The following is a 24,961-nucleotide window of genomic DNA, read 5'->3' on the forward strand; positions in this document are numbered from 1 at the left end:
TAAAGATATTTTTGATAGATTTTATAAAGTTTCTGTTACTTAATTATTAATGTAGTATCAGTAAATTTTGGCCAGATTTTGTTGTTAACTGAAGCTTTTTTATAAATGGATTTTTGAGAGATCTAACCCAGATTTTTTTTTATTGAGTGTAGCTTAAAGCCCCTACAAGGAACTTTCATTTTGAGTTGATTTTGGCGACCCTGTGGACAAAAGCGGTAATGTTTGCCTGGCTGGTACCTGTCGTCGGCCCGGATGAGGTGTTCCAGCCCCGCGGCCCCTGCTCTCCTCGTCCCCGCTGGCGCGGGGTGAATCTGCGCAACCTGCGGCCTCTGTGCGTGGCCCCCCGGACAGCTAACGCCGTGGACCCGCCGCCTCCTGCCAGGATTGGGCTGGTAAATGCTAGATCGCTAGCCGACAAAACATTTATCCTGAAGGATTTCCTGACTTCCCGAGGATTGGATTTTCTCTGTGTGACTGAGACGTGGCTGACTGTTGGTGAGTCCAGTGCTTTCACAGAACTTTTACCCAATGATTGCTGCTATTTTAACTCCCCGCGGACGTCGGGTCAAGGAGGAGGAATAGCGACTATTTATAAGTTACTATAAATGTAAGCAGCTAGGTAAGATGACGTGTGCCGTCTGAGTGCTGTAAATCGCTTCGTCCTGGAAGCGACCTGGGGCAGACCGGAGACAGTTTCCTAAAGGTATGGATATACACTATATAGAAATAGCTTATCTTCACACCGATGCTCTCATTTGCTGTTGTAGGTCACGCACAGACATCAGCAGAAACAAGAGACTTTTGCATATCCAGTTAAAAGTTCCTTGTAGTGGCTTTAACTATAAAAGGTATTTTTGACAGGTTTTTACTCGTTTTTTTTATTGAGTGCATCGCTTTAAAATGGTATTTTTGACTGGTTTTACTATGATTTTCTTTATTAACTGTGGCTCAATTATAAAGTTAGTATTGAGAAATTTTACCCAGATTTGTGTTACTTACAGAAGCATTTTTATAAACGTATTTTGCCAAGACTTTATTTATTAACTGTAGCTGTACTAAAAAGGTGAGATTGTTTTATTGGGTGTCGCTCTTTTAAAATGAATAAAACTGAAAATGAACATGAACATTTGACATAGATTTTATCCAGATTTTTTCTTTATTAAATTGTAGCTTAATTATAAAGATAGTATTGGCAAATTTTACCCAGGTTTTTATTATTAACTGTAACTTAACTATAGAGGCAGAATTGGCAAATTTCACCAAGACTTTTATCTGTAGCTCTGTTATAAAAGGTATTTTTGACAAATTTCACCCCTAGTTTTTTCTATTAACTGTGCTTTCTGACTATAACTCTTTAATATGGTATTGTGGACAGTTTGTTCTTAAGAGGAGCAGATCAGTTTAAACCGATTTATCAACCACATTTTATGGCCCCATACACTAAAAATTTGTTGTGTTTTGGCATGACTTTGGCCAGGAGCAATGTCTTATTGATTTTTTTATCCAATATATTTACAGATTTGTTTGTTAAAATCTTACCATTGTCCTTGGTGCCACCATCCTCAATGGTCATCTGCTCAGCCAGTTCTGACAGAGACTCGTCAATGGTCTGACTGGAGCGGAGTGTTAACGACAGGCGCTTCTTAATCCTCTTCATCTTCTCCATAACAGGGTTGTACGTGGCCTGCCGGACACACAGAAGCACACAGTCAACATTAATTCAGCAGAAATGGACTGATACACAAGCAGACGAATGCACGCAACATTTAGAGCAGTTTTTTTGTTGCTGTTGTTGTATGTGTGTGTGTGTTTGTGTGTGCGCACAGCGTGGGGGATTCCAGAAGCCTCTGTACAAACCAAAATATCTCAGCTCATAAATAACGTAAAGCCGCTTTTAATCCAATATTCATTCGCTCTGCAAATGCTTGAGCAGCACATGAATAAAGCATGAACACAGCATGAATAAAGGATGAATATCACAGACTTGAATGCAGCTGTTTTCACTTACACACACATTCACACATTTATACAAGGGGAAATTAATGAACTCTAATTGAAGGAGGAGAAAGTCAAATCAGTTAGCAAACACACACACAAACACACACACGAACCACACGTCTGCAAACTCATGCAAGTGTTGTTCCAGACGAGCGTGTTTGTGTTGAGGCAGCATTCATCCAGGTCACAGGAAACACCTTGCTCGATCTGCCTCAAGCCAGACCCTGCTCATTGTGTCGCTGTGTTAACGCCCCATGCAAGTGTGTGTGTGTGTGTGTGTTTAAGGAACAGGCTCTCTGGGTGAATGGAGGAAATGCAGTGAGGAAGCAGCAGCAGCAGAAATGCCCCGCCCATCCCACCCGACCCTCAGCGCAAAACAAACTGACCCTTGCCGTCACCATCTCTAGCTCCCTCGTTCTTTCTCTCTTCCTCTTTTTCTCTTTCAGTCTCTCTCAAGGTCGTTAGCTCCCCTCATACTCATGAGACACCATCTGCCTGTCTGCTCACATATACACACACACACACACACACACACACACACACATATACCCTTTAGCAATTTGTCATTCATGACACTACGTGGCCAGAAACACTTCATCAATCAGTGTTGGGACATTGGGACATATGACCGCAACCTTACAACAACACACAACCACAGCCTGCTTATCAGATTTTGTATGGTACAACACACACACACACACACACACACACACACACACACACGCATTTAAGGAAAATGCAAATGCTTTGTAGGTTTGCGTGTGTGCATGTGTGGGGACATGACCTGAATTTCCTCTCAGCTGGCAGCAGTTGGTCTAATTAAAGCCCAACAGACGACTGGAGAGGAATTTATTGATTAAAAGATTTAATTTCATGAATATTAACTTTATTCTGTCTGTCAAGGACTTAAGTGGTTATTAGTTGAATACCATTCTGTAGTATGTTAGACCCCTAAATGCAAATCAGAAATCTTAAATTCTAAGTAATGATACAATATGCTATCAATTTCAAAAAGGGTTATTATTGTAGTTTTAATTATAGTGTACTGACACCCAATAATCATATGCTATAGATTATATTACGGCCTTTATTCTTACTGATAAATATCTTGAATTGCATGCAGTGTTTGTGAACAAAGCCAAAGCTGTAAACAGGTCTTGGGAAGACTTGATGTATATGTGATATGTGCTCCAGAGGGAGCTGCACACACCGCGTCTTTCACACAAACTGTAAAAATAATGGACGAGCTAGCGTGATGTCACCCATTGGTTGTGGACTCCCATTTTGAAGCCTTGAATTCCACATTATGGCTCTTGCAATCTTGTTTTTTAGGAGCCAAAAGTGACCATATTTGTGCAAGAGGATGGCACTGTGGAGGATCTAACTGACAAGCCAAGGACACTACCAGCAGACAGCCTGTCACACAAATCGGCCCGCCCTTACTGGAGCCGTTGCACACTGAAAGAGAGGCACTCGAACATGTGTTAAGCCCATTTACATTGAAACAGTTGATTTCAGGGCCCAAAAAAAACACAACATATGTCCCGGCACTTAGAAAGAAGAGAGTTTTCCTGACATTTTGTAGCCATGTTCTCATCTCTGCTTGTGGCTAGCAGCTTGTGGCTACATCAGCTGCTTCTAGCATAACACAGCTAAGACTCTGACCAAACTGTTGGATTGTGGGTGGCAGCTTAATTATGGTACTTCATCTTATCAGTGAGTCAAATATTGCCATAAAGCAGTCCTGTCACTTAATTTGCAACATTCCTCACAGTGACCTCACACAACAAATACTAAAAACTAAAGATGTGCAACATTGTTTTGTTTTTTTTGCCGACATCCAAAATGCCGATATATAACAACTTATTTGGCAAATAACCAATATCAATATATCCACTTTTTTTCCCCACCTAATTTTAGTGATCATACTCTTATCGTGATGGCTCACTAGCAGAAAGAGACATGAAATAAGAATGCTTTTTGATAAATTTAATATTCATTCATTGTGCCAAATAAGAAAAAGCATGTTGGCCAATTCTAATAGTTCATTTCAAAGCCGATATCGGCCAATACAGATATTATCCTGCATCCCTATTAAAAACAGCTATGTAACTGCACTTTTACTTGAGTTGAAAATTCTCTCTAAATACTCTTTCCATTGCTGTTTCAGAACTTGTGATCAAATCTACATTAGGTAGAGTGAATTTCTGTTATGTTCACACCATTATTGTTATTCATTTATTTTAAATTAATGTGCATTTTTCAAAACATTTTCCAAATAGTCTGCAAAGTGTGTTTGTTGGCCTGTCCAGTAACCTGTGTGCGATTATCCCACTGTGTCATGCTGGCCCTGGTGGCCCTATCGGCATGCAGATCTGATGACAACACACATGCACTCATACACACATGCACATAAAAAGCTATCAGACAGTCCAGAAATGGGGAAAAAGGGAAATAACATTCCAGCTAATGAGGCTGAAAATCAAGCTCGTAAAAATCGTAATGCAAAAATAAAATGACTGCATTGGAGAAACACTCGCAGACAAACACACACACATACTTTCTCTCCCTCATATACGCACACACACTCACTGTATGTGAGATAAGCGCTCTTTGTCTCCCTTACAGAGGAGTGTAACAGAGCTGGGTTTTATCTCTGAAGCAAACCAAAACAAAGAGACTCATGTGATGTGTGTGTGTGTGTGTGTGTGTGTGTGTTTGTCTGAGTGTTGAGATTACAGCATCTGGCACATGAATGGTGTGTGTGTGTGTGTGTGTGTGTGGGGGGGGGGGGGGGGGGGGGGGGGGATCCAACATGAAAAGCAACACAAGCAATCTGCCACCAATAGAGAGACATAGAGGGAGAACTGAGACCCCCCAACTCTCTTTCATCATCAGCATCCCAGAAATTCTCTTTCACGCACACTTTTTGACCCACATTCCCGACATCCCCCACTCCATCACTCCTCTGCCTCCTCTTGGATGCCCCCCAAGTGGATTGTGGGTAGTCCAGCGGAGGAAACTTCAAAGGGCACGCGAGGGGGGAGACAACAGGCGACACGGTCTAATTACTGGGCTAATAATTACACACATACACACACAGATACACACCTTCCTTCCATCTTTCATTCCTTGCCCTCCTTCCCTCTCGTTCCCTCTTTTTCTACTTCCTTTCCTCCCTCCTTTCCCAACTCCAATATGAGAATGAGGTAATGGAACAGAGAATGTGGCTTTACATCCAGTCTCAGAGATGTGGGCGAAAGTGTGAATGTGAAGAGGAAGAGCAAGAGGAGAAAGAGGAAGAATATGAAGATGAGGGAGAGAAGGAATGGGAGAGAGAAAGTGAGTTTATTCCAGTGAACGGAGCCATAATGGAGCCTTTGTGTTTGGTTAAGAGCCATGAAATCACCAGAGTGACTACAGGCATGTACAGTGCTGCTAAGAGAGGGAGAGAGTCGCTAGTTCAGTGGCTAGTTTTTGTGTCTATAGCAAATTTGGGAATTAAAAGCATAAACTTTTTTAGTTGCCCAATCAAGTGTGACTGTTTCACCAAATCCAGCAGGTCATACAGAGCATGTTCCCTTTGTAATTATTCAATAAATGGATGTTTTCAAAATTGAATTAGTTGTCACGTAAGTGGCCCCCAAACTTCCTGATACTGTGAGTATAGTTGTCATATGAAGGGCAGGGTTTTGAACATCAGTACAATTGAGACTGACTGAAAATGCATAAAGTATGAAAAGTTGGTGTCAAACATATTTACACTTAAAGGGGAACACAACCTAAATTAAGAATTCCAATATGTAACTACCATGGCCTAGGAAAGTTCAATCAGTACTTGTGAACATGAGCTACTCCCTCTCAAAGTCATAAACCAGAGAAGTTAGGGCTCATATATGCTAAACTTTGGATGCGGAGGCAAAGACAGACGAAGCCTTCTGTCTGTCCTATGCGTTCATTTTGTCCGAATTTGTGCACGTTTTCTGAAAGATTATGGGTACAAACGAAATGGAGAAGTGCCACTGTAGATTGTGATGGCAGTGTAGTGTAGCTCAAGCAGGATACGACTTTCAGAGACGACTAAGAAATTTAAATAAAGGCGGAACAACAGGAATCATAATATAACATTGTGAAAATAGTTAAATGAATTCTTCATCCACTTCGTGATGTATATAATGGCTGCACAGTCCTCTGATGTCTACAACACTGCCTCTGTTTAAAGGTACAATATTATGAACTCATCCACTGTTGCCTTTTTTGTTGTTGTCTGAACTTTTGACTTTGCCCTCTACTGCCATTAATGGGCTCTATGTTATCATAAAGAATGCATGGAAGTATAAGGGCAGTGACATTTATTATGTTTGAAACTGATGAATTGATTTTCTTATGTAAAGGGAGCATAAATAAGCCTTAAGTCTTAAACTTGTGATGTCACAGGGTAAAATCAAATCAAATCAAGTTTATTTATGTAGCACATTTAAAAACAACCACAGTTGACCCAAGTGCTGTGCAAAATAAAAGAATGACAGAATAATATATAGCAATATAAAATGTACACAAAAATAAAACAGAATAAAACTGGTAAGAACAGTCACATATGTAAAAAATATTATAAAAAACTACTACTACTACTACTAATAATAATATTAAAACCACTATCAACAACCAAAGGCCACTGAAAACATGTATGTTTTAAGATTTGCCTTAAAAGTATCAATGGAGGGGGAGCATTTGAATCAATCCTGTATCTGACAGGTAGCCAGTGCAGGATGCTAGCACTAGTGTAATGCTGTCTCTTTTTCTGGCACCAGTGAGGAGTCTCGCTGCAGCATTCTGTACCAGCTGCAGGTGAGACAAAGATGACTGGCCGACACCCATGTACAAAGAGTTGCAAAAGTCAAGCTTTGAGGAGATTAATGCAGTGGTTACAGTTTTCATGTCATTGTGAGAGATGATAGACTTGGGTTTTGCAATGTTTCGTAGTTGAAATTAACAGCCTTTCACCACAGAGTTGATTTGTTTGTAAAATTTGAAAGCAGAGTCAAAAATGACACCTAGTTTCCTGGCATGGGTATGGACGTAGGATGTGAGTGGTCCTAAGTGGCTGACTTTGCTGTCTATGGTGTTGGGGGGGGGACCAAAAACAATAACTTCTGTTTTGTGATCATTTAATTGAAGACAGTTTTTTTGCCATCCAGGATTTCACATCCTGGAGGCAGTTAAGGAGTGATGTGATGGAGATGGAATCCCCTGGGTTTAACGGAAGGTAAATTTGTGTGTCGTCGGCACAACCATAAAAAGAGTCATTGTGCTCACGGAAAATGGAGCCTAATGGAAGCATGTACAGTGCAAATAAAATGGGCCCTAAGATAGAACCTTGAGGTTCACCACAAGTGATACAGACAGGAGAGGAAGAGAGGCCACCAATCTTAACAGAGAAAGACTTGTCCGATAATTAGGAGGCAAACCATTTGAGGGCAGTGCCCTGGATGCCAACCAGTTCTTTAAGTCGGTTTAATAAAAGAATGATCAACAGTGTCAAAGGCCTCAATGAAGTCTAATAGGATTAAAATGGCCCATGTACCACTATCTAAAAACAGCAGTAGGTCATTTGACACTTTTCGGTGCTGTGACGAGCCCTAAAACCTGACTGAAATTTCTCCATGATGTTGTTAATAGTTAGATAAGACAGAAGCTCTGCATAGACAGTTTTCTCCAGTACTTTGGAGAGGAATGGAAGCTTGGAGATGGGACAAAAATTGTTTAGTACAAATATGTCAAGGTTGGCTTTATTAATGAGAGCCTGGACTATACCATGTCTAAAACAGAATGGTACAGTTTCATTTTTGACACTACTATTTATAATACGGAAGAATATGAGACCTACATTCTCCGACACGTATTTTAAAAGGAATGTAAGAATGTATATGTAAGAATGAATGTAAAATGTAACAATGTCCAAGGGGGAGGTCATGGACTTTGTGTGAGAGATTATATCATAAATGTTGGAGAGAGACACAGGCTGAAAGTCAGTTTGAGTCAGATCCACCCCTCGCTCCTTCACAGCATCACCTTATCTCCACATATGGTCACTTCTGACTCCAGAAAATCAAGAAAGTGCGAACTGAAATGCCAAACTCAAGGCTTCAAAACGGCAGTCCAGAACCAATGAGTGACATCACGGTGGCCACATCCACTATTTTATACAGTCTGGTTTTACTGGGCTATTGGGCCAAATCAGCCCTTCTCCACCAGGTGGTGGTAATGCACCTGAAGCTGTTTTGGAATTAGATTGTTGCCTAGCAACCTTTAAGTGACAACAAAACTTTCTAGGTGCTGGTAGAGATATTTCGACACCTTTGGATGAAGCCAGGCTAGCTGCTTCCCTGTGCTTACAGTCCTTATGCTATGCTAAGAGGTGCTGCTGGCAGTAGCTGTATGTTCAATGGACAGATATGAGGGTGTTATCTTCTCATCCAAGTCTTGGCAAAAAAAAAAAGCCAATAGGCATATTTTTCACAAATGTGAAAATTCTCCTTTCAAACAGAAGGAAGAAGAGAGTGGTCCATTCTTGGTCCAACATGGTAAGTCTGAACTCATGACCAAATGTTTACTTCCGCATCATGTGAAACACTCACATGCACTGGCTTATGTCTGCCACACCATGTCCAGCATTGCCTTCTGTGAATCCTGTGTGCAAGTACACAGCTTGATTCCTACAAAGTAATGGTGAACTATACACTGAAAACTACTAGGGCAGAACATACTTCAGAATGCACTGAATGGCTTTTACTAAAAATGGTAGCCATACATTTTTTTTAATTTTTTTTAAATTTGGTTTGATATCATTAGAGAGTGTGCTCCAAAATATGACAAAGCATGAAGTGTGTGTGGTACTCAATTGTAATCCCTTGTCAGCTGTTTGTTTCCTAATCCATTGGATTGTTGAGCATGTTAATCAAATTGAAAGAGTGTTTGTTCCCTAAATCCATTCTGTTTTTACAAAAATTTCAGTTCTTCAATTTGGTTTCATATTAGTATTGAAACAAATCATAATTCAAATAACTGTATTTAAAGAGATACTGCAAAATTTTTTTGTCTCAAACACTGACACAACTATCGAAAGTGACCTTCTCATCTAAAATAATCTCACTCTTTCTACCTCTGTCAAGTTCTTTAAAAGTTTCTAAAACTGATGGTGAAAACATGCGAAAAATAAAGAACAGAGGGAGAGTTGAAGGGAAGGCCGAACAGTCGCCACTTCTCAAAAGGAAAACAACAGATAACACTGTTAAAAACCTCGGCTCAAAATAGAGCCGCTCATATGGGAATCACGACCACTTTAAAAGAGATAGAATCATCACTTTCCTTCTGGAGAGCAGACATGAGCACACGGAGGGACAGGACAGGGCCCGAAGGTAAATGAGCTCACATGTCAAAGAGTTCCTTTGAGCTCAGGTTTTATTTGTGGTTCGCTCCTTAGTGCTAATTGAGTCATAGTGTTTGTGTCTGATTAGATGGGTTTCATTTCTGGCCCTTGCCCTGGTTTGTCTTGTTTTTGACAAGATGATTGCAGGTTGGTGATTGTATGCGGAATGTGGCAATTATTTCAATAAAGTTGCTGATCCTGTCCAACAACCCATACACACGCACACACAGAGCAAACACACTGTGTGCGTGCATCCACAAAGTATTTACAATGTAATATGCTTAATGAAGTGGGACTTGCTGATTTCTACCTGCAAAACTTGCTCAAGAGTTGCTTATACTGCAGAACTGTGTTATTTATTTGCACTTACTGTTTATGCACTGGAAGTCTGCAATTTATATTGTTGGTAATATAATGCATAAAAGCTGTTGGCTTGAAAACTATAACAACATTCATATTAAGGCTGTGTAATTAATCGTCGGGTGATCGCGATTACGATTTTGAGGTCAAACGATTTCAAAATTAATGAAATCAAGTGTAAACGATTTTTGGTCACGGACGCCTGGAGATGTTATTTTGTCTTCTACGGAAGCCGTGCATGCGCAATACTGCCCCCTCCCCTCCCCTCCCCTCTCCACTATTCACTCCACGAGCCAGTCAATAGTCACAGGAAATAATCTGCTTTCTAATTCATCTAATTGCTCATTTTGGTAAAAACTTCCTGCAATTATCGCATTCACTATTTGGGTTAACTGTACAGTTTATCAGTAATTATGCACATGCATTAAATATAACATGAAATATCCCCAAAAAATATCTCACACAGTCAGGGGTCATCAGTTTACTCAATGATAGAAAAGGGGTTCCTGAGTGAAAAAGGTTTGGAACCACTGCTATTAACATCATCAGTTTTCTACACATTTGTGCAGTCAGCTTTAACCAAAGAAAGTGGGTAGTGGTAGTTTGTGGATGACTTTGTATCCATAGAAAAAAACAACTGCATGTACACACAAACAACATGAAAATGTCACTATTCTGCTTCCGCATCATTTAATATGACCTAAATGCACCATGCAATTAAGAGTTAAAGTGAGCAACACCAAACTCATTGGTTAACCAAACAGACAACATGTGATGCATGTTAAAACCACAGCTATTTAGAGATGTGCCTGACTAAAGTGTTGATGTGTTGATTTGATTCACTGTTGAAGAGAAGTGCTACTGGCAAAGTTGGCAAATTGGAATACAGCACATAATCAGTTGTGTGACTATATGGATTCGGGAGAGTGAGAGAGCGCGGCGTCAGCCAGCACCGCTTATATCTGTCCACACACCGGGCCCAGGTGCTCGTGATCAAGACAATCAGCTGATGACCTCGGGGAAAAGACAACACATCATGTCAACAATTACATCATCAACATAGCATGAACTAAACCAACCAACGCAGCCAAGCAGGGGCCGTCACAAGAAGAAGCCAGAATATACAGAGGAAGAGTTACAGGTTTTGGAAGAAGAGAATGCAAGAAGAGAGGCTGAGGGTGCTGAGCAACCAGGGGCTGAGGGGAGACCCAGAGCCAGTGGTGTAAATGTGGGGCTTACTGGCCACTTTATTAGGTACACCTGTGCAATATAAATATATTGTACGCCTCAAAATAATCACCGGAACACGGGGGAGAACATGCTAACTCCACACTCATAAATCAACACAACTCCTGAAGGAACAACAACATAAAATGTTCCCTAGCAGTCTGTCTATTCCCAGCAATGAGAAGTAATGCCAGTCACTTCACTATATGCTCTGGGCAAGCACTTATCCATAACATAACCACAACAACATTTGCATTTTAGCCTTATTTACCATGCTTGGGTTGTAGGCTACTGTTACTCAACATGGAGGTAACGTTAACGTTACAGCAGAGAGATTGCTGAGCAAAATACACAACGATCACTTACCACATCTGCTCGTTTAGTGATGCCGACAGATGGTATGACAGTATCTTTCAAGAAAAGCGTTTGAACCATTCCTGAGCTTCTGCGCTCCATCCTTTCACTGTAATCCTCCGGTAAAAAATGGCAGGAGCACACAAACATTTTCCGGACCATTTCCACAGGCATGTTGGGGTCGATGTCCAGCACAAATAGCCATTGTTTCATCCTGTCCGTATTACTGGTTGGAACTACGTGAAACTTCACTTTGCTCCATGTCTTCGGCTTGTTACCACAACTTTTTACAATACATGTGTAAACCATGATTTACAAAAGCACTTGTAAACTTTCCTCAAACCTTTTGGTGTGTCCTGCTGACGATACAGCAAATGGCTACAAGCAATAACAACGGCACTGTCTCAGCTGCGCACTGTGTCACTCCGCCCAGTGGTTTACTCAAGAAAGTAGTTCCGAGTATTTGCTTCATGTGTCGTAATGTTACTTAATTATACATTATTATTTCATACCGTGGGGAATGCGCAAGCCATGTGTTGTCCACTAGAGCGTTTTGGAGTCATTTGATGGTGTATTTGATTAGTTTTGAGGGAGAGAGGGACCTGTACCGTTCACCTTCATTTCAGCAGGCAGCTCTGTCCCACCGATCTCAGAACAGCACGCACTGACAATTAAAGGTAATGTACCTACTCATATGACTATAGGGATTACGGCAATAGACGAATTTGCCAAAATGTTGAACTATCCCTTTAAGACCTTCTTTAATGCTGCTCAGAATGAAATTCAAGAACTACTTTTAACCAAAACTGAAGTAAAGAAAAACATTAACAGACTTTAATTACATGGGTTAGGGACAAATTTGCCCAAATGTGTATTGTACATAAAACATGACTTTTTGGGGAAATAACAGCCATTTGTTGTCAGATTTTTTGACCAGTTTTAGTTTCTCAACTCTGCATATGGAATTCCACTGCCTTGATTCCCATTGTGCTGAGTCCGAGCCTCATAAGCATTGCCTTGTTCTAGTTTCAGCCATGCGACAAAATCTTGGATAAATAGCCAGTTTTGGTTGAATTTACACTTCCCCATGTTGTCAAGGGTACAGTGACAGCTAGCTAGCAAACAGCAGATCCTCTGCTCTGAGCATCCTGTCCAGAAACAAAATATGAGTGTAGGCTAGATGCTACCAACTATTTTGAGATTTTACAATGCAAGGTCAGAAAAAAAAAACAATTTATAAAATCCTACTTCTTATGTCTTGGTATTTTTAAGACTTTGAACGATTGACTGAAGACATTTTAATACCAATTAAGGCCTTATTTTTACATTACTCTCTGTGCCTTTTAAGACTTTTTAAGGATCCACGGGAACCCGGAAGTTACATCCAGTAACTACTGTTGCAAATGGCAGATAACAATGTAGCAAATTGCAAAACGTACACAAGGTGTTAATTACACCTTAAATTACTTCTGCTACCATATGTTTGACATACAGCTCCACTTAGCAATGGAGCAGCTTCGGGCTAGGCTATTACTTGTGACGTGTAACCAGTCACATAGTGCTGTAGGTGGGACACTGAGCGAGGCTACAGAGTTGTGTCTGCAGACAAAGGGGCTGCATTAGAGCCGAAGTAGCGCATTTTTCAATTAGTTTATTTTATAGGCTCAGAATTGGGAAAAAAAAGTGGTAATGACAATAATGAGCTCAACCACTTAAAGTCATATCTTATAGCTGTGTAAATGACTGTCTTTTAAAGGATGCGGCAGGTGATGACCTATAATTTTCTAATAGTCAACAAATACAAAGACCAAAACCAGAATTGCTTGTGTAGACAAAAACAAATATCTCCACGGTAAATAAAGATCTGTGAAAGCCTGATATACAGTAGCTTGTTTCTCTGGGCCACTAAGCTCCATTGTTGTACAGAAACTATTAAAAACACATCAATGAGCCACACTATTGCACTCAGTGACATGTTCCTTCATTACAATAAATGGGCACTGTAGTTTATTTTGAGTCAATCCCACATACACTGTCCTGTTGCTTGAAATACTCACTAATGCTCAAAATACATATCCATCCGTGACTGAAAATAGTCCCTAACAAATACATTATTGCTAAATAACATTAGCAAAAAACTACTGTAGACAGCTTTTTAGGGGAAATTACTCAGGAAAGTCAGAAAGTACTGACTGAAAGTAATGCCTTATTGGTTTGGGCATTTTAATGTGATATGTTGACAATAATTGCATTATAGAATAACACCAGCCATTTCTTTTAACATTTCTAAACCTCGTCTGACTCATCAGCTCAGCTCAGTGCCAATCATCCTCCGCATCTTCACTATTATCTAATGACAAACTGCTTTCACAACATTTGTTTTCTTTGCAAATTGTTTAATAATTCAATTGTCTAGTGTCCTTCATCTGTAAATGTCTCTCATTGACCGATTACTCCCACATTTCACAGCCTGCTCCCTTCCCACATGAACACCACAGATTGGAAATCACAGTGTTATTTAAAACAGTGACAAGCATGCTAATCAAAGCAGTTTAGATGAAAAGCTACAGCTTGGCCGAAACACTAGAAGGCGAAATCTGAACTCGCACAGGTGCTCACTTTTGATTTTTCCCCTCATTTACAAATGTCTGGTTTTAGGATCACAGGTGATTATTTGCACTGCCTCGGGCTCTCTTACAACACTGCAATCATATAGAGATCACATAGATGGGGAGTTTCCCTCATACTTAACATATACATTACAATCAAAGCACCACTGCTTGTCCTACATAACTACAAAGACTTCAAAGACCAGGAGACCCAAGGGTGTCACCTCCCTAAAGCCTACAGGGTGGATGAATCTCATATCTCTGACTAACACAACTGTGAAGCCTGCTTCAATAAACAATTTCTGGACAATTTCACAAAGACTGTACATTCTGCTGAGTCCATGCATTTAAGTGCTGTACGGCTCCAGCGTTGAACCCAATAGGTGGTTGTGAATTTTCAACATGTAAAAGTTAAAATCCAAGAATTTATCATCAACCTAAACTACCATCAGCCTCATGTCAAAACTATTAGCACATTCATCGCCCTTCAAGCACCCATTTCAGCTGAACTCTGCCGGGTACAGTCACAAGCATGTGTTTGTACAGCTATGAGAACACATACAAACAGAGCATCAGTGCTGCTGCCCGGTGCAGTGGGCGCTTTCCACTGAAAGACCCTTTGTTTTGCTCGAGAGAAACTAAAAAAAGAGCTTCAGCATGACTGACCCAGAGGGGTGAGCCGAAAAACTCTGTGAACACAAGGGGCTAAATGTTAATATTAATAGAAAATTACCAATGATCATGAATGAAGAAATGCCTTTGGGTGATGAAAAGATGTAGGAAGAGAAAAGGAACAAGTGAAAACAGTTTCACGAGCTTTGGGGAGTGACTGAAAGAGACGTGAGACTAAAGTAAGAAAGAATGCTATTAGTCAACATTAGACACCAGAATCATTCATGTTTGTCTTGCTGACTTTGATGCTCCATCCCAACACTTCATCATTTCGAACGATTGTTAGCTATCATCATCATCTTAAGTGAGAAAAACCAACTTCTACTGTAGGAGCTGTAAATCTAAATGGTCTGCAATCTGTCTTGCAACTAATCTATATCGATAAACATCAGAGTCATGCAACAGCAACCAGGAGAAACAACAGGATGTTATTGTTTTTCCATGTGTGATAACTGCATTTCAAATTCATTTGCTTTTTAATCCACCATGGGCCTAATTTGCCTAATCTTCACGGCTCTTCGTTTGTGGCGGAAACACAAACAGGAATGCACAAAAGGGATGTTTACTTCCTCAATGAGTTCCTGAGATTTGTTCCACTATTTGCAAAGTTCCTGAAAAAAATTTGGTAAAAAAGAAGCTTTAAGCCATTTTCTTATATGGACTCCTGAGTTTCCCACACAGCGGGAGATTGTCTGTGTCAGAAGCATTCTCATGTACTGGAAATACTCTTTTTGGTTTAGGCGAGGTGTAGCGCCTGGGTAGAGGGTGCAAAACGCAGGACATGAGGGTCCATGTCATTGGTCCGACAGCCCATTGGTCCGACATCCCATTAGTCCGACGGTCTGCGGTGCTGAACGGCTCCCGGCGGGCGTATTTCTACGTTGATGGTGCGCCGCGACCGGCTCTGGGTCAGCTAGGAAAGGCTTGAGGCGAAGCAGGCTTACGGCTTATGTGTTTGTCACTTTCTTTTTCATTTTAACCCACACCATGATCTTTTCCTGACCTTAACCAAGTGGTTTTTGTGCCTAAACCTAACCAGACCTTAACCACAGGGCATCATGATGATTTCGGAACAACAGGACTTCGGAACAATGGGTTTAATATGGGTCGGAACAATAGGTTTAATATGGTCGGAACAATGGGCTGTCGGACCAATGGGCAGTTCCCGGACATGACGGGTAATACATTGTGGTCACGCAGCCAGTTCGTTATATGATCATAAACAACAGAGTATCTGGCCGTTCCTTGAATTTGTCTGATAACTTCAGCATCGTCCTTTACCAACAGTAAAGTTCCTGAAGCTCGCTATCTCTCTAATTAGACATTTTTGTTGCCATCTTCATGTAAATGACCCTTGTTCTTCACCCTCAGATGTTTGTTTTCTCACGGTTTTGCACAAGCTGCATGATAGAAAGGTCACCAACACCCTCATTTGTGTGCTGTAAATTCTCTTTATTCACACATGGGCTCAATCAGACATTAAACTCACTTTGTACTAGAGAGCTAGCAGAATAAAGTCTGTTTAATGTCCAATTCAGTTGTTTCGGACATTTGCGTTCTCACATACAGCTCCTTCGGAAAATTTATAGATAATTTCAGGTTTGCAGTGCATATGTGAAAGGGGCCTTTGTCTGACATGACAATAATAATACTAATAATGCTGAAGTTTACGACACTGTACGTTTACCATGCTAGCACGTTAACATGCCAGTATATGCTAATTAACAGTAAAGACAAAATACATCTGAGGCTGGGAATATCGTTAATATTGTAGGTGTCGTAAACAAAGTACTGGACAATTAACATTTGACCTGATGATGGTGCAAGATGGAAGGTGCCTACTTCATTAGGATTCATTTTCTGGGCACCATGAATGTCTATACTACATTTCAAAGCAATCCATTCAATCGTTATTGTGACTAACATTGCCATTATTGGAGCCAAGTCAAACACATGGCTGGCTATAAAACATGTCCTAGGCCATGGTGCCTTCTGGAAAATGGTGCATTGGGTTGGGAGTGAGCTGCTGCCTCAAGTGAAAGACTTTCAGTGTATCAGGGTCTTGTGTTGGAGGCAGTAAAAGATGGAGGAGCAGATAGGTGACATCAGCAGTAATGCATGTGATGAAAGACGACCTTAGCCTAAAGGTAAAGCTCTCAATTTACGACTTGATCCATGTTCCAATCCTCACCTATCGTCTTGAGTAACAGCCTAACAAATAACATCACAGATACAAGGCAGAGAGAGAAGTTTTCTTCGTAAGGTGGCTCAGCAGTAGGCGTGATGTGCTGAGACATACAGAGAGCTCTTGAAGTGGAATCACTGCTCCTTCACGTTGAAAGAATCCAGCTGGGATGGTTTGGAAATGTGATTGGGATGCCCCAAGACACCTTCCCGTGGAAGTTTTCCAAGCATGTCCAACTGTGAGGAGGCCGCAGGGTAGACCCAGAGCAGGAGTAAAATTATATAGCCCACCTGGGATGCCTTGGAAGAAAAGCTAGAGGAAAGTTCAAGGGGCTGCCATGCTTAGTGTGCTGCCTCAACGGTCCAGACCCACATTTAGATAAGCGGAAGAATAGGGACAGTATAGAAACAAAACAACATTTTAAGTGGCAGAAACTATTTCCTGTTTTTACAAGAGCAATGAACACATAGTTTCTCACATTTCATCTGGTTGAATAAGTTACATGGAATTAATATATCTCTGTCAAACATCATCTCAGTTAGGTGAGTTAATGCTATTTGTGTATCATTCAACGAATCAAAACAGTAGAAATGATCTACGAGAGACAGACATAAACACAAACATGATGCAGAAGTGGAGAAGAAAACAACAAGGAGAAGAGCACAGATCTTGGTTTAATGGGAGAGATGGAAAGAATGAAGATAAAGACTGAGGAGAGGAAGGGCGAGCTGGGGGGAAGACGTTATTTTTAGTTATGAAGGCTGCAGTGTCTCCCAGCTGAATACACACACACAAACAAATGTAAACACAACACGTGTCGCTGTCTTGCCACATGACAAACACAAAGCCCACAGGCCACAAAACATACAGGGAACTCAGCTGACACACACACCAAGGTTTGACAGCACGCCCAGACACTCCAGTGTCATCTGTTTGCAACAGAGGGGGCAGGGAGGTCTGAAAGAAACAAACACACTGTGTGCACATGAATATGTGTGGGTACACTTGTGGGTCTGTTGGTGTACGTGTGATTTTGTGTGAGGGGGTTAGCTTGAGGTCACGCCAAAGGCAATACACTCCATCCATCTTCCGATTACAAAACAGAGATCATGTGCAGGATAGATGATCCTCTTATTGGTTGTTCACACTGCGATTGTAATCAATACACACACACACGCACATGCACACACACACACACACAAAAAAAACGGTAGGAGGTGGAGCTCTCAGCAGCAGGTATACTGCTCTACTGCAATCCAGACTGACAGTATTTTGTGCACTAACGTCTTCATCCACAGAGGAATGGCTGAAAGCAGGAACTAGAGGAGCTTAAAATAGACTATGCTTTCCAGAAATGTTTAAAAAAAAGTTGCATTATCAATACTTCAATTAAAACACACAAATGAAAACACTATGTGTATGTTAAAGGTTCATTATAGTGACAAACCCATAGAGAATTATCACACCGCTGTGCAGCTCCCCTCAGCTCTACCAAGGAAGTTAGCATCATTCAGCCAAATGTGCTGTTTTGGTTCAGTTTCATCAATCATCAATCTCCTTGTTACTGTTTTAACCAAAAATAAGCTCTGTTTAACAACTGGGTCAACCATTACACAACCAAAACAGGAAGAGGATAGCACTTTTGTTTATCCCAGCAGCTATCAGTAGCTATTCCCACTTACCAAAGAGTATCCCTGTAAGTTCTTTGCAGTTACTATCCCCAGTAGAGATGGTGGATGGTAGAACAGCTGAAGTAACTGTGAAAACTGTGGTAGCTTCTAGGCTCTGAGGAAAACTGAAAGTTGTCATTGCAAAGGCAGCACAAACAAAAGCCCCTTTTACACTGCCTATCTAAGGTGGGAATGTGACGCCGTTATTCTGCCTCACTGCTCTTTATAAACGGTACAACCACAGAATAGAAAGACAGAGTTGTCTCGCCTTTAAGCCAGCAGCGTTAGAAGTAAAAGCATCGAACCAACGTCTTTGTAAAAGGGACAGCCAGCAGGACGGGACCATGGATGGGACAAGTATGATGCTTTGATGACATGTGTGTAACCCTTCTCCAGGAGATTTAAAAAGCAGCTGATAGCAGTTAGCAGCTAACTCAAAGATGAAGAACAGCAGCCGAAAATGTCCACAAATTGGGAAAACAATGACATCAGGGAGCTCCTTACCCTCCGAGCAGAGGCCAAGATCAGCCACCATATAACAGGGACAGTAAATGACTGTTATTGCCATGGTAATGTCATTGTTATTATTTAGAAAGCCCTGCCAACATGTGTGTTATATGTGCCACTGGAGGCCAGTGCCGCTGTGACAGACCCATCGTGCCTTTTCCCTTTTGGGATGCCAGCATGCTTTCTAAAATTACACACAGGGGTGGCTATAAGTAAGCGATAAAGATCATTTTGCTCTCACTCGATTGGCTTTGGTTTCCCAAAAGGCTGTTTTTCTAAGCTTGTTGTTTTGGATTAGCTAGGACGTTATTAAATGTCTGCAGCAGGAATAGCCGTTCATGCTGTTCCCTCTTGCATTTTATATGCAATCACTGTGTTGTTTGTGTAGTGACAGTGGTTGTTATCTGGCACTCTTCTCCATGTGTGAGACAGTTTTATTGCACATGAATGATGTTCATGCGGCCCTGTTTACCTCATTGAAGCTTCTGACTGTACAAACAAGTGATTTGCCATCACTATCCGTGTGCATAGCTGCATAATGTGCTACAAGTCAGAGTTAGCTGCCACACAAAATTGACAACTGCAGCTTTAAAATTCACTAGATTGTATCGCTCTATATACAGCCTGACAGTAAGGCATAAACACAGTTATTCTTAAGCTTATTGAAGTATGTGCTTGCATTTAATGTTGGGATGTGATATGAACCTCATGGGAAAACACAGGCAATCCTTTTATGGCAGTAAAAAAAAAATTACCACCTGCTGTTAACCCTCTCTTTGCTCCTTCAGCCACAATGATCTGCTGCTGTCACAGCACACATATACAATGCCCCCCCGTTGTGTTTGTGAAATCAACACCCTCCTTCTCCTTCTGGTTTATCTGTTACATAACACTCGCGATGTCTCACTACTTCCACACAGGACTAACGAGGGTTAACGAGATGCTTCCGGTTTGTCCATCACATACGCGCACACGCACATACACACAGCTTGATGAACACAACAAAAATGTGTGTGTTTTCCTGTCTGGATGTTTGGTTGGTGAATCCAAACACACAGCTGGAGATGGCACATTCCAGTGGAGAGAGATGGGAAAATGCACGAGCTTAAGATGACACACACAATTACACACACACACTCACACACAAGCTGTGTTCCCAATGAGAGTGTATTATGCAAATTGTTTCTACTGAAAAAGGAAAACTGAAGGAAAAAGAAGAGAAGAATAAAAACTTCTAAGCTCTCTCAAAGAGAAAGTTTGTTAACAGCATAATCTCGTGACAAGAATTAAAAAAAATTTGTATAAATAATGACACGGCAATGACAAATTATGTCTGACAAATTCATCTTCTCGTTTTGATTATTAAAATGTCTAGAGAATTTGCTGCAAAGTGCTCAGAGAGCAGAAATGTCTGACTAAAAAAAAGAAAAAGCCCATGAATGGAGCATATTCAGCCAAATACTTTCAGTGCTTTTAATTTGAAAAGCTGCATAGGGAATAAAGAAAAATCTGTGACCTCTTGCTACCAGCCGGGGTCATCCACATGCACAGTGACCAAGTGCAGCTTTAAAATGCACTCAGTCAGATCAAAGCAACAACAGCTACCGTCGTCCACACCCAACAACATGAAAACAAACGCTCAACCACAGAGAGATTTCTAAGGATGGCAGGTTGTCTTACACAACGGAACAACAGGACTACAACCTCCCTCCCTCTATTATCACCTCGCCTCCTCCTCTTCTGTCTGTTTTATGACTCTCCATCCTTCATTCTCTTTCTCACGCCCCACCACTCCCCTGAACACGGTCTCCAAATCCATCTCCATTCACTTCGAGGCCTTTGGGAACAGGTGTTCTCTCCCTGAGGTGCCCTGTTTTGTGTGTTGCTCAGACCTTCCAACAGTAGCCTGGGCTTTTTCCTGTCTTTGTGCCAAGACAGGTGGGACGTCCCAGTCCGAGACAAAGACGCAACGTTCCCCATAAATTCATTATGTCAGACATTTGCCGGCCAAAGAACATCTTTGTGCCCACAGTACTTAAGGTGCTGTGACGCACAAAGCTTGATTAAATCTGGTCCTTCCAACTGCTGGACGTCATGAACACAGAAAAAAAATAAATAATCATTCCAAACATGGTTTCTATCTTTATCCAGTGCACACAGTATCTATTATGCCTACAGCTGGATATCACACACTTCTTTCTATACTAATGTCAATATGATACTGGAGTTTCCATAGAGATAGTACAACACAGCTTTGAGAGGTATGAGCGTGCTTTTCTACAAAACCCTGTATTTGACAGAAGAGATCCACACTCAGACGTTACTTCAAAACAAAGGCTGCTGTGCAAGACCTTTACCTGAACAAAATAGTCAAAAATTGGTTAAACAAAAAGATTTATCTGAATCAGAAACTGGTTACAAAGGTAATAAGAATACAAATTTGCCCAGACATTCCATGCTAACTTTCAGTATTAACAAAACAATTTCCTTACTCAGTGGCAGGCCAGCCATTAGGACACATGGGCAGAGACAACATTTCCCAAAGTGGGCCCCTCATCCACACTCATCACCCATGTTTTGTTAAGTCTTATTAGCGCCACATTTCTTAATTTATTCATTCAGTCTTGGGGGCTACTTTAATCGTATATTGGTTAAATTGTGTGTTAAACTGAAATAGTGTGGAGAGTATATGGCTTTCAACTCGCAGGTTTCCAGTTATACCCAATTTGTGCAATTCCAAGACTATTCAAGGACCCCAGTATACAGAAATATTAAAAACACAATTTTGAAAAAAGGCACTGAAATCGGCATAATATTATGTCATGACTTAAGTATCATGATATTGTATTGTGGAGCCTCTGATGATTACCACCCCTATCAAGTGGCAAAAGCCAAACAATACAACAGCTACAACAGTCTGTTAAGTTCACAAAATGACATTTCTCTGCTGTAATCCAGTCTTTAAAATTGTGACAAGACAACATTTACAATCTTATGCTATCCAAAATCAAAGACGATAACTAGTCTCATATCACAATATCGATATAATATTGATATATTGCTCAGCCCTGAAACCATGCTCATGTCTGTACAATGAATATAAAACTATATCCAGCAGCCAATTTATTTCATTTCGCATAAGGATATGAAACACTGGCAAACAGCTAGCCTGACTCAGCCCAAAGGTAACAGTATCTGTCTTCAAACACCTATAAGACAACATATTGTCGTTTCACAGGTCTTATGTACCGGACTATTTAATGGCTGGGCTCAGCGTCTTCCTGGAGTCTCAGCTGGTTGCCTGGCAAAGCCATAATGGCGACAAGACTCTGGGAAGTTACTGCCAAAACAGTCTGGCACATAACCACTCATGGTCATTTCTCTCTGTTTCCAGTTTTTGTGTTCATCTAAGTTAACCAGCTGCTAGTGGTAGCTTCATACTGTAGCTTCATATTTACTGAAGTCCATTTCCCAAAATGTCTCTTGAAATTCTTTGGGGTGTTTGCCAGGAGCAAAAGTCTATTGAATTCATATCAAGTTATGATGTTGAATTTCAGTACCTTACTGCGTGTGAAATCATTGTGGACCCTGCTGATTGTGTTTTCCCAAAACACAGTGAAATGATGTGTGTCAAATCTGTTTTGCTATTTTGAAAATCACCCTGCAAATCTTCACTACACACCATTTTGAACACCAAGGACCAGTCAACTCCTCTTTCTCCTTCCCTGCAGCTGACAATCAAAAACATGATGGAGCCCATTTTCTATTTCTTGCCTCACTGCAGCTCTGCAACATTCATGAGGGACGGCTGTTTACTGTTTACTGGTTATATCTAGTTTTTATCTTTGATTCCGTGTGCTCACGGGAGTGCTGTGCTTCCCAGAGATCTCCCGTCAATCAAACAGTGTATTCTTATCTCTTCGTCCGTGAATTTTCTGTTGATAAAGTCAGAGTTTTTGTTGTTGCTCACTCTGTTCAGCCACGGCTGCTATCGCTGCACATGTCGGAGTGTCGCGTTAATCTGATTAGACCAGATTATTAGTGTGTGTGTGTGTGTGTGTGTGTGTGTGTGTGTGCAAAGGTACCAAGTGACACTGACCTCGAATTGATCTGACCTTTCAGATAATGACGAACGACATGCTTACTGGTGCTAATACGGTGAAGAGCTTGAGAAACATAAAACCTCAGAGGAATATTGGGAAGCTCCAACCATTAAACAACAATTTCAACAAAATAGATTTGAAATGGTTAATTTAAGAAGCAGCAAGGCCTGACTGTTCTCTGGTCTTAGTGAGCGATCCAAATTTGGTGACTGTTTCCTGTGAACTTTCGATGCTCTTTGTTGGCACTGATTGCAGATAGCGCCTGTCTGTGAGGCAATGATTAACCCGCAGGGAAGAAAGAGGGATAATTAGAGATTCCTACTTGAGATTAAAAAGGAAACACTTTTATACTGAGACTGGAAATTAAAGTAAGAGCAGGCAGTTCAGTAACACAGGGCAGTCAGAGCAAGGTTACACAGTTTGAAGTGAAATCCCAGAGCTCACTGGTTCAAATCCAATAAGGGCCAAAAACCTGACCGTGAAATCAACCGAATTTAACTGCACATTGAATAATTTCATTGTTCTGATTATGTGAGACGGGTTGCAGAAATAGTTTTAGAGCAGCAGATGGTGAGAGTTGTGTAGGACGGGATGTACTGAACAGCAGAACGTCAACTACAGCTGACTGTACTTGGCAACAACACTGTGCCACTTAGTTGTGTGTTTGTGTGCGCACAATATCGAACTATTTTATAACTGTATATATTATGCAGACCACCAATACAGGCCTGCCTAAATCTCAATCATTGTCAGACTATAATAATAAGATGTTTACCTTAAATCCTTCAGTCCTATCTTAAAGTGGAAGGAAAGGAAATATCTTAACCCTTTGAACTCTGAAGTAGAAATGCTCCGCCAGTGCCTATGTTGGTATTTTTGCCCACTGTGATGTCATTCCTTGGAGTATCTTCAAATGCTTCATATCCCTAAAATCAGTACAACCAAAACTATAAGGTTATGTATGTCAATAAACCATAATAATTGATAAGTCTTCAAACTGTGTCATTAAAAAAAAAAAAACAATACAAAAATCTGACTTTTTCCCCTCAGATTTCACAAAATAAAAACGCAAAACATATTGATCCAAAAAAACTTTTTGATGTAGAAATACAGACAAAATATTTCTTGACACTCTACAAATTATTTGAACTGTGTATATTATTTAGTTTTAGTCTATTATACATTATTATCTATTATGATTTTCATTTGAAATCGATATATACAGGATTATGCAAAGGATGATCTCTCGCGGCCATTAAAGGGAAATTTCTGGGGAAATTCCACCATATTTGCATGGCACGTGGGGTAAGGTAACGTAAGGTCACAGCATGAGAAGGGGAAGATTAGTACCATAGCTTTCTGCTGCAAAAAGAATGAATGCTTGAGTTATTATATTACAGGAATAAGCAAACAACAATCTCCCATGGCCGTTACAGGGAAATATCGGCATATTCACAGCAAAATACCACGTTTGCACGTCACGTAAGTTAAGGTAACGTAAAGTCATGACATGATGGCGAGGAAGCTGCAAAAATGTGAATGCTCTTACTATTGTGGTTCTTATTTTGGATCTATTTACACAGGATCATTCAAACAACAATATCCCACAGCTGTCCGCGAGATGTTCATTTTCAAAGGGTTGACATCATGAGGCCATTTTGGTCTGTGCTGCATTTCTTCAAGCAGCCTGTTAAGGCTTTAAGTGAGGGTTAATTTGGGTTCATTAGCTGAGGTGAAGTGTTGAATAATCAGACTGCACACACACTGTAAACAACACAGGATTGAAAACCTAGTTTTGCAATAACAACTGATTAGCATAACAAAGTGTTCTTAAATAACATTAGCAT

General features: G+C 40.7%; 1 protein-coding gene across 2 annotated transcripts in view; it reads right to left on the reverse strand.

Annotated features, from left to right (window-relative positions):
* The window catches only part of cdk17 (cyclin dependent kinase 17), a 61,180-nt gene that overhangs the window by 31,229 nt on the left and 4,990 nt on the right, over nt 1-24,961 (reverse strand). For both annotated transcript variants that reach the window (XM_078165399.1, XM_033615292.2), the window contains exon 2: nt 1,540-1,684. In XM_078165399.1, the coding sequence (XP_078021525.1) occupies nt 1,540-1,666 (127 nt within the window). In that variant the 5' untranslated portion in view covers nt 1,667-1,684. The remainder of the gene's footprint in view (nt 1-1,539; nt 1,685-24,961) is intronic.

The sequence above is a fragment of the Epinephelus lanceolatus genome, chromosome 23 (genome assembly GCF_041903045.1).
Source record: "Epinephelus lanceolatus isolate andai-2023 chromosome 23, ASM4190304v1, whole genome shotgun sequence".
Taxonomy (NCBI): domain Eukaryota; kingdom Metazoa; phylum Chordata; class Actinopteri; order Perciformes; family Serranidae; genus Epinephelus; species Epinephelus lanceolatus.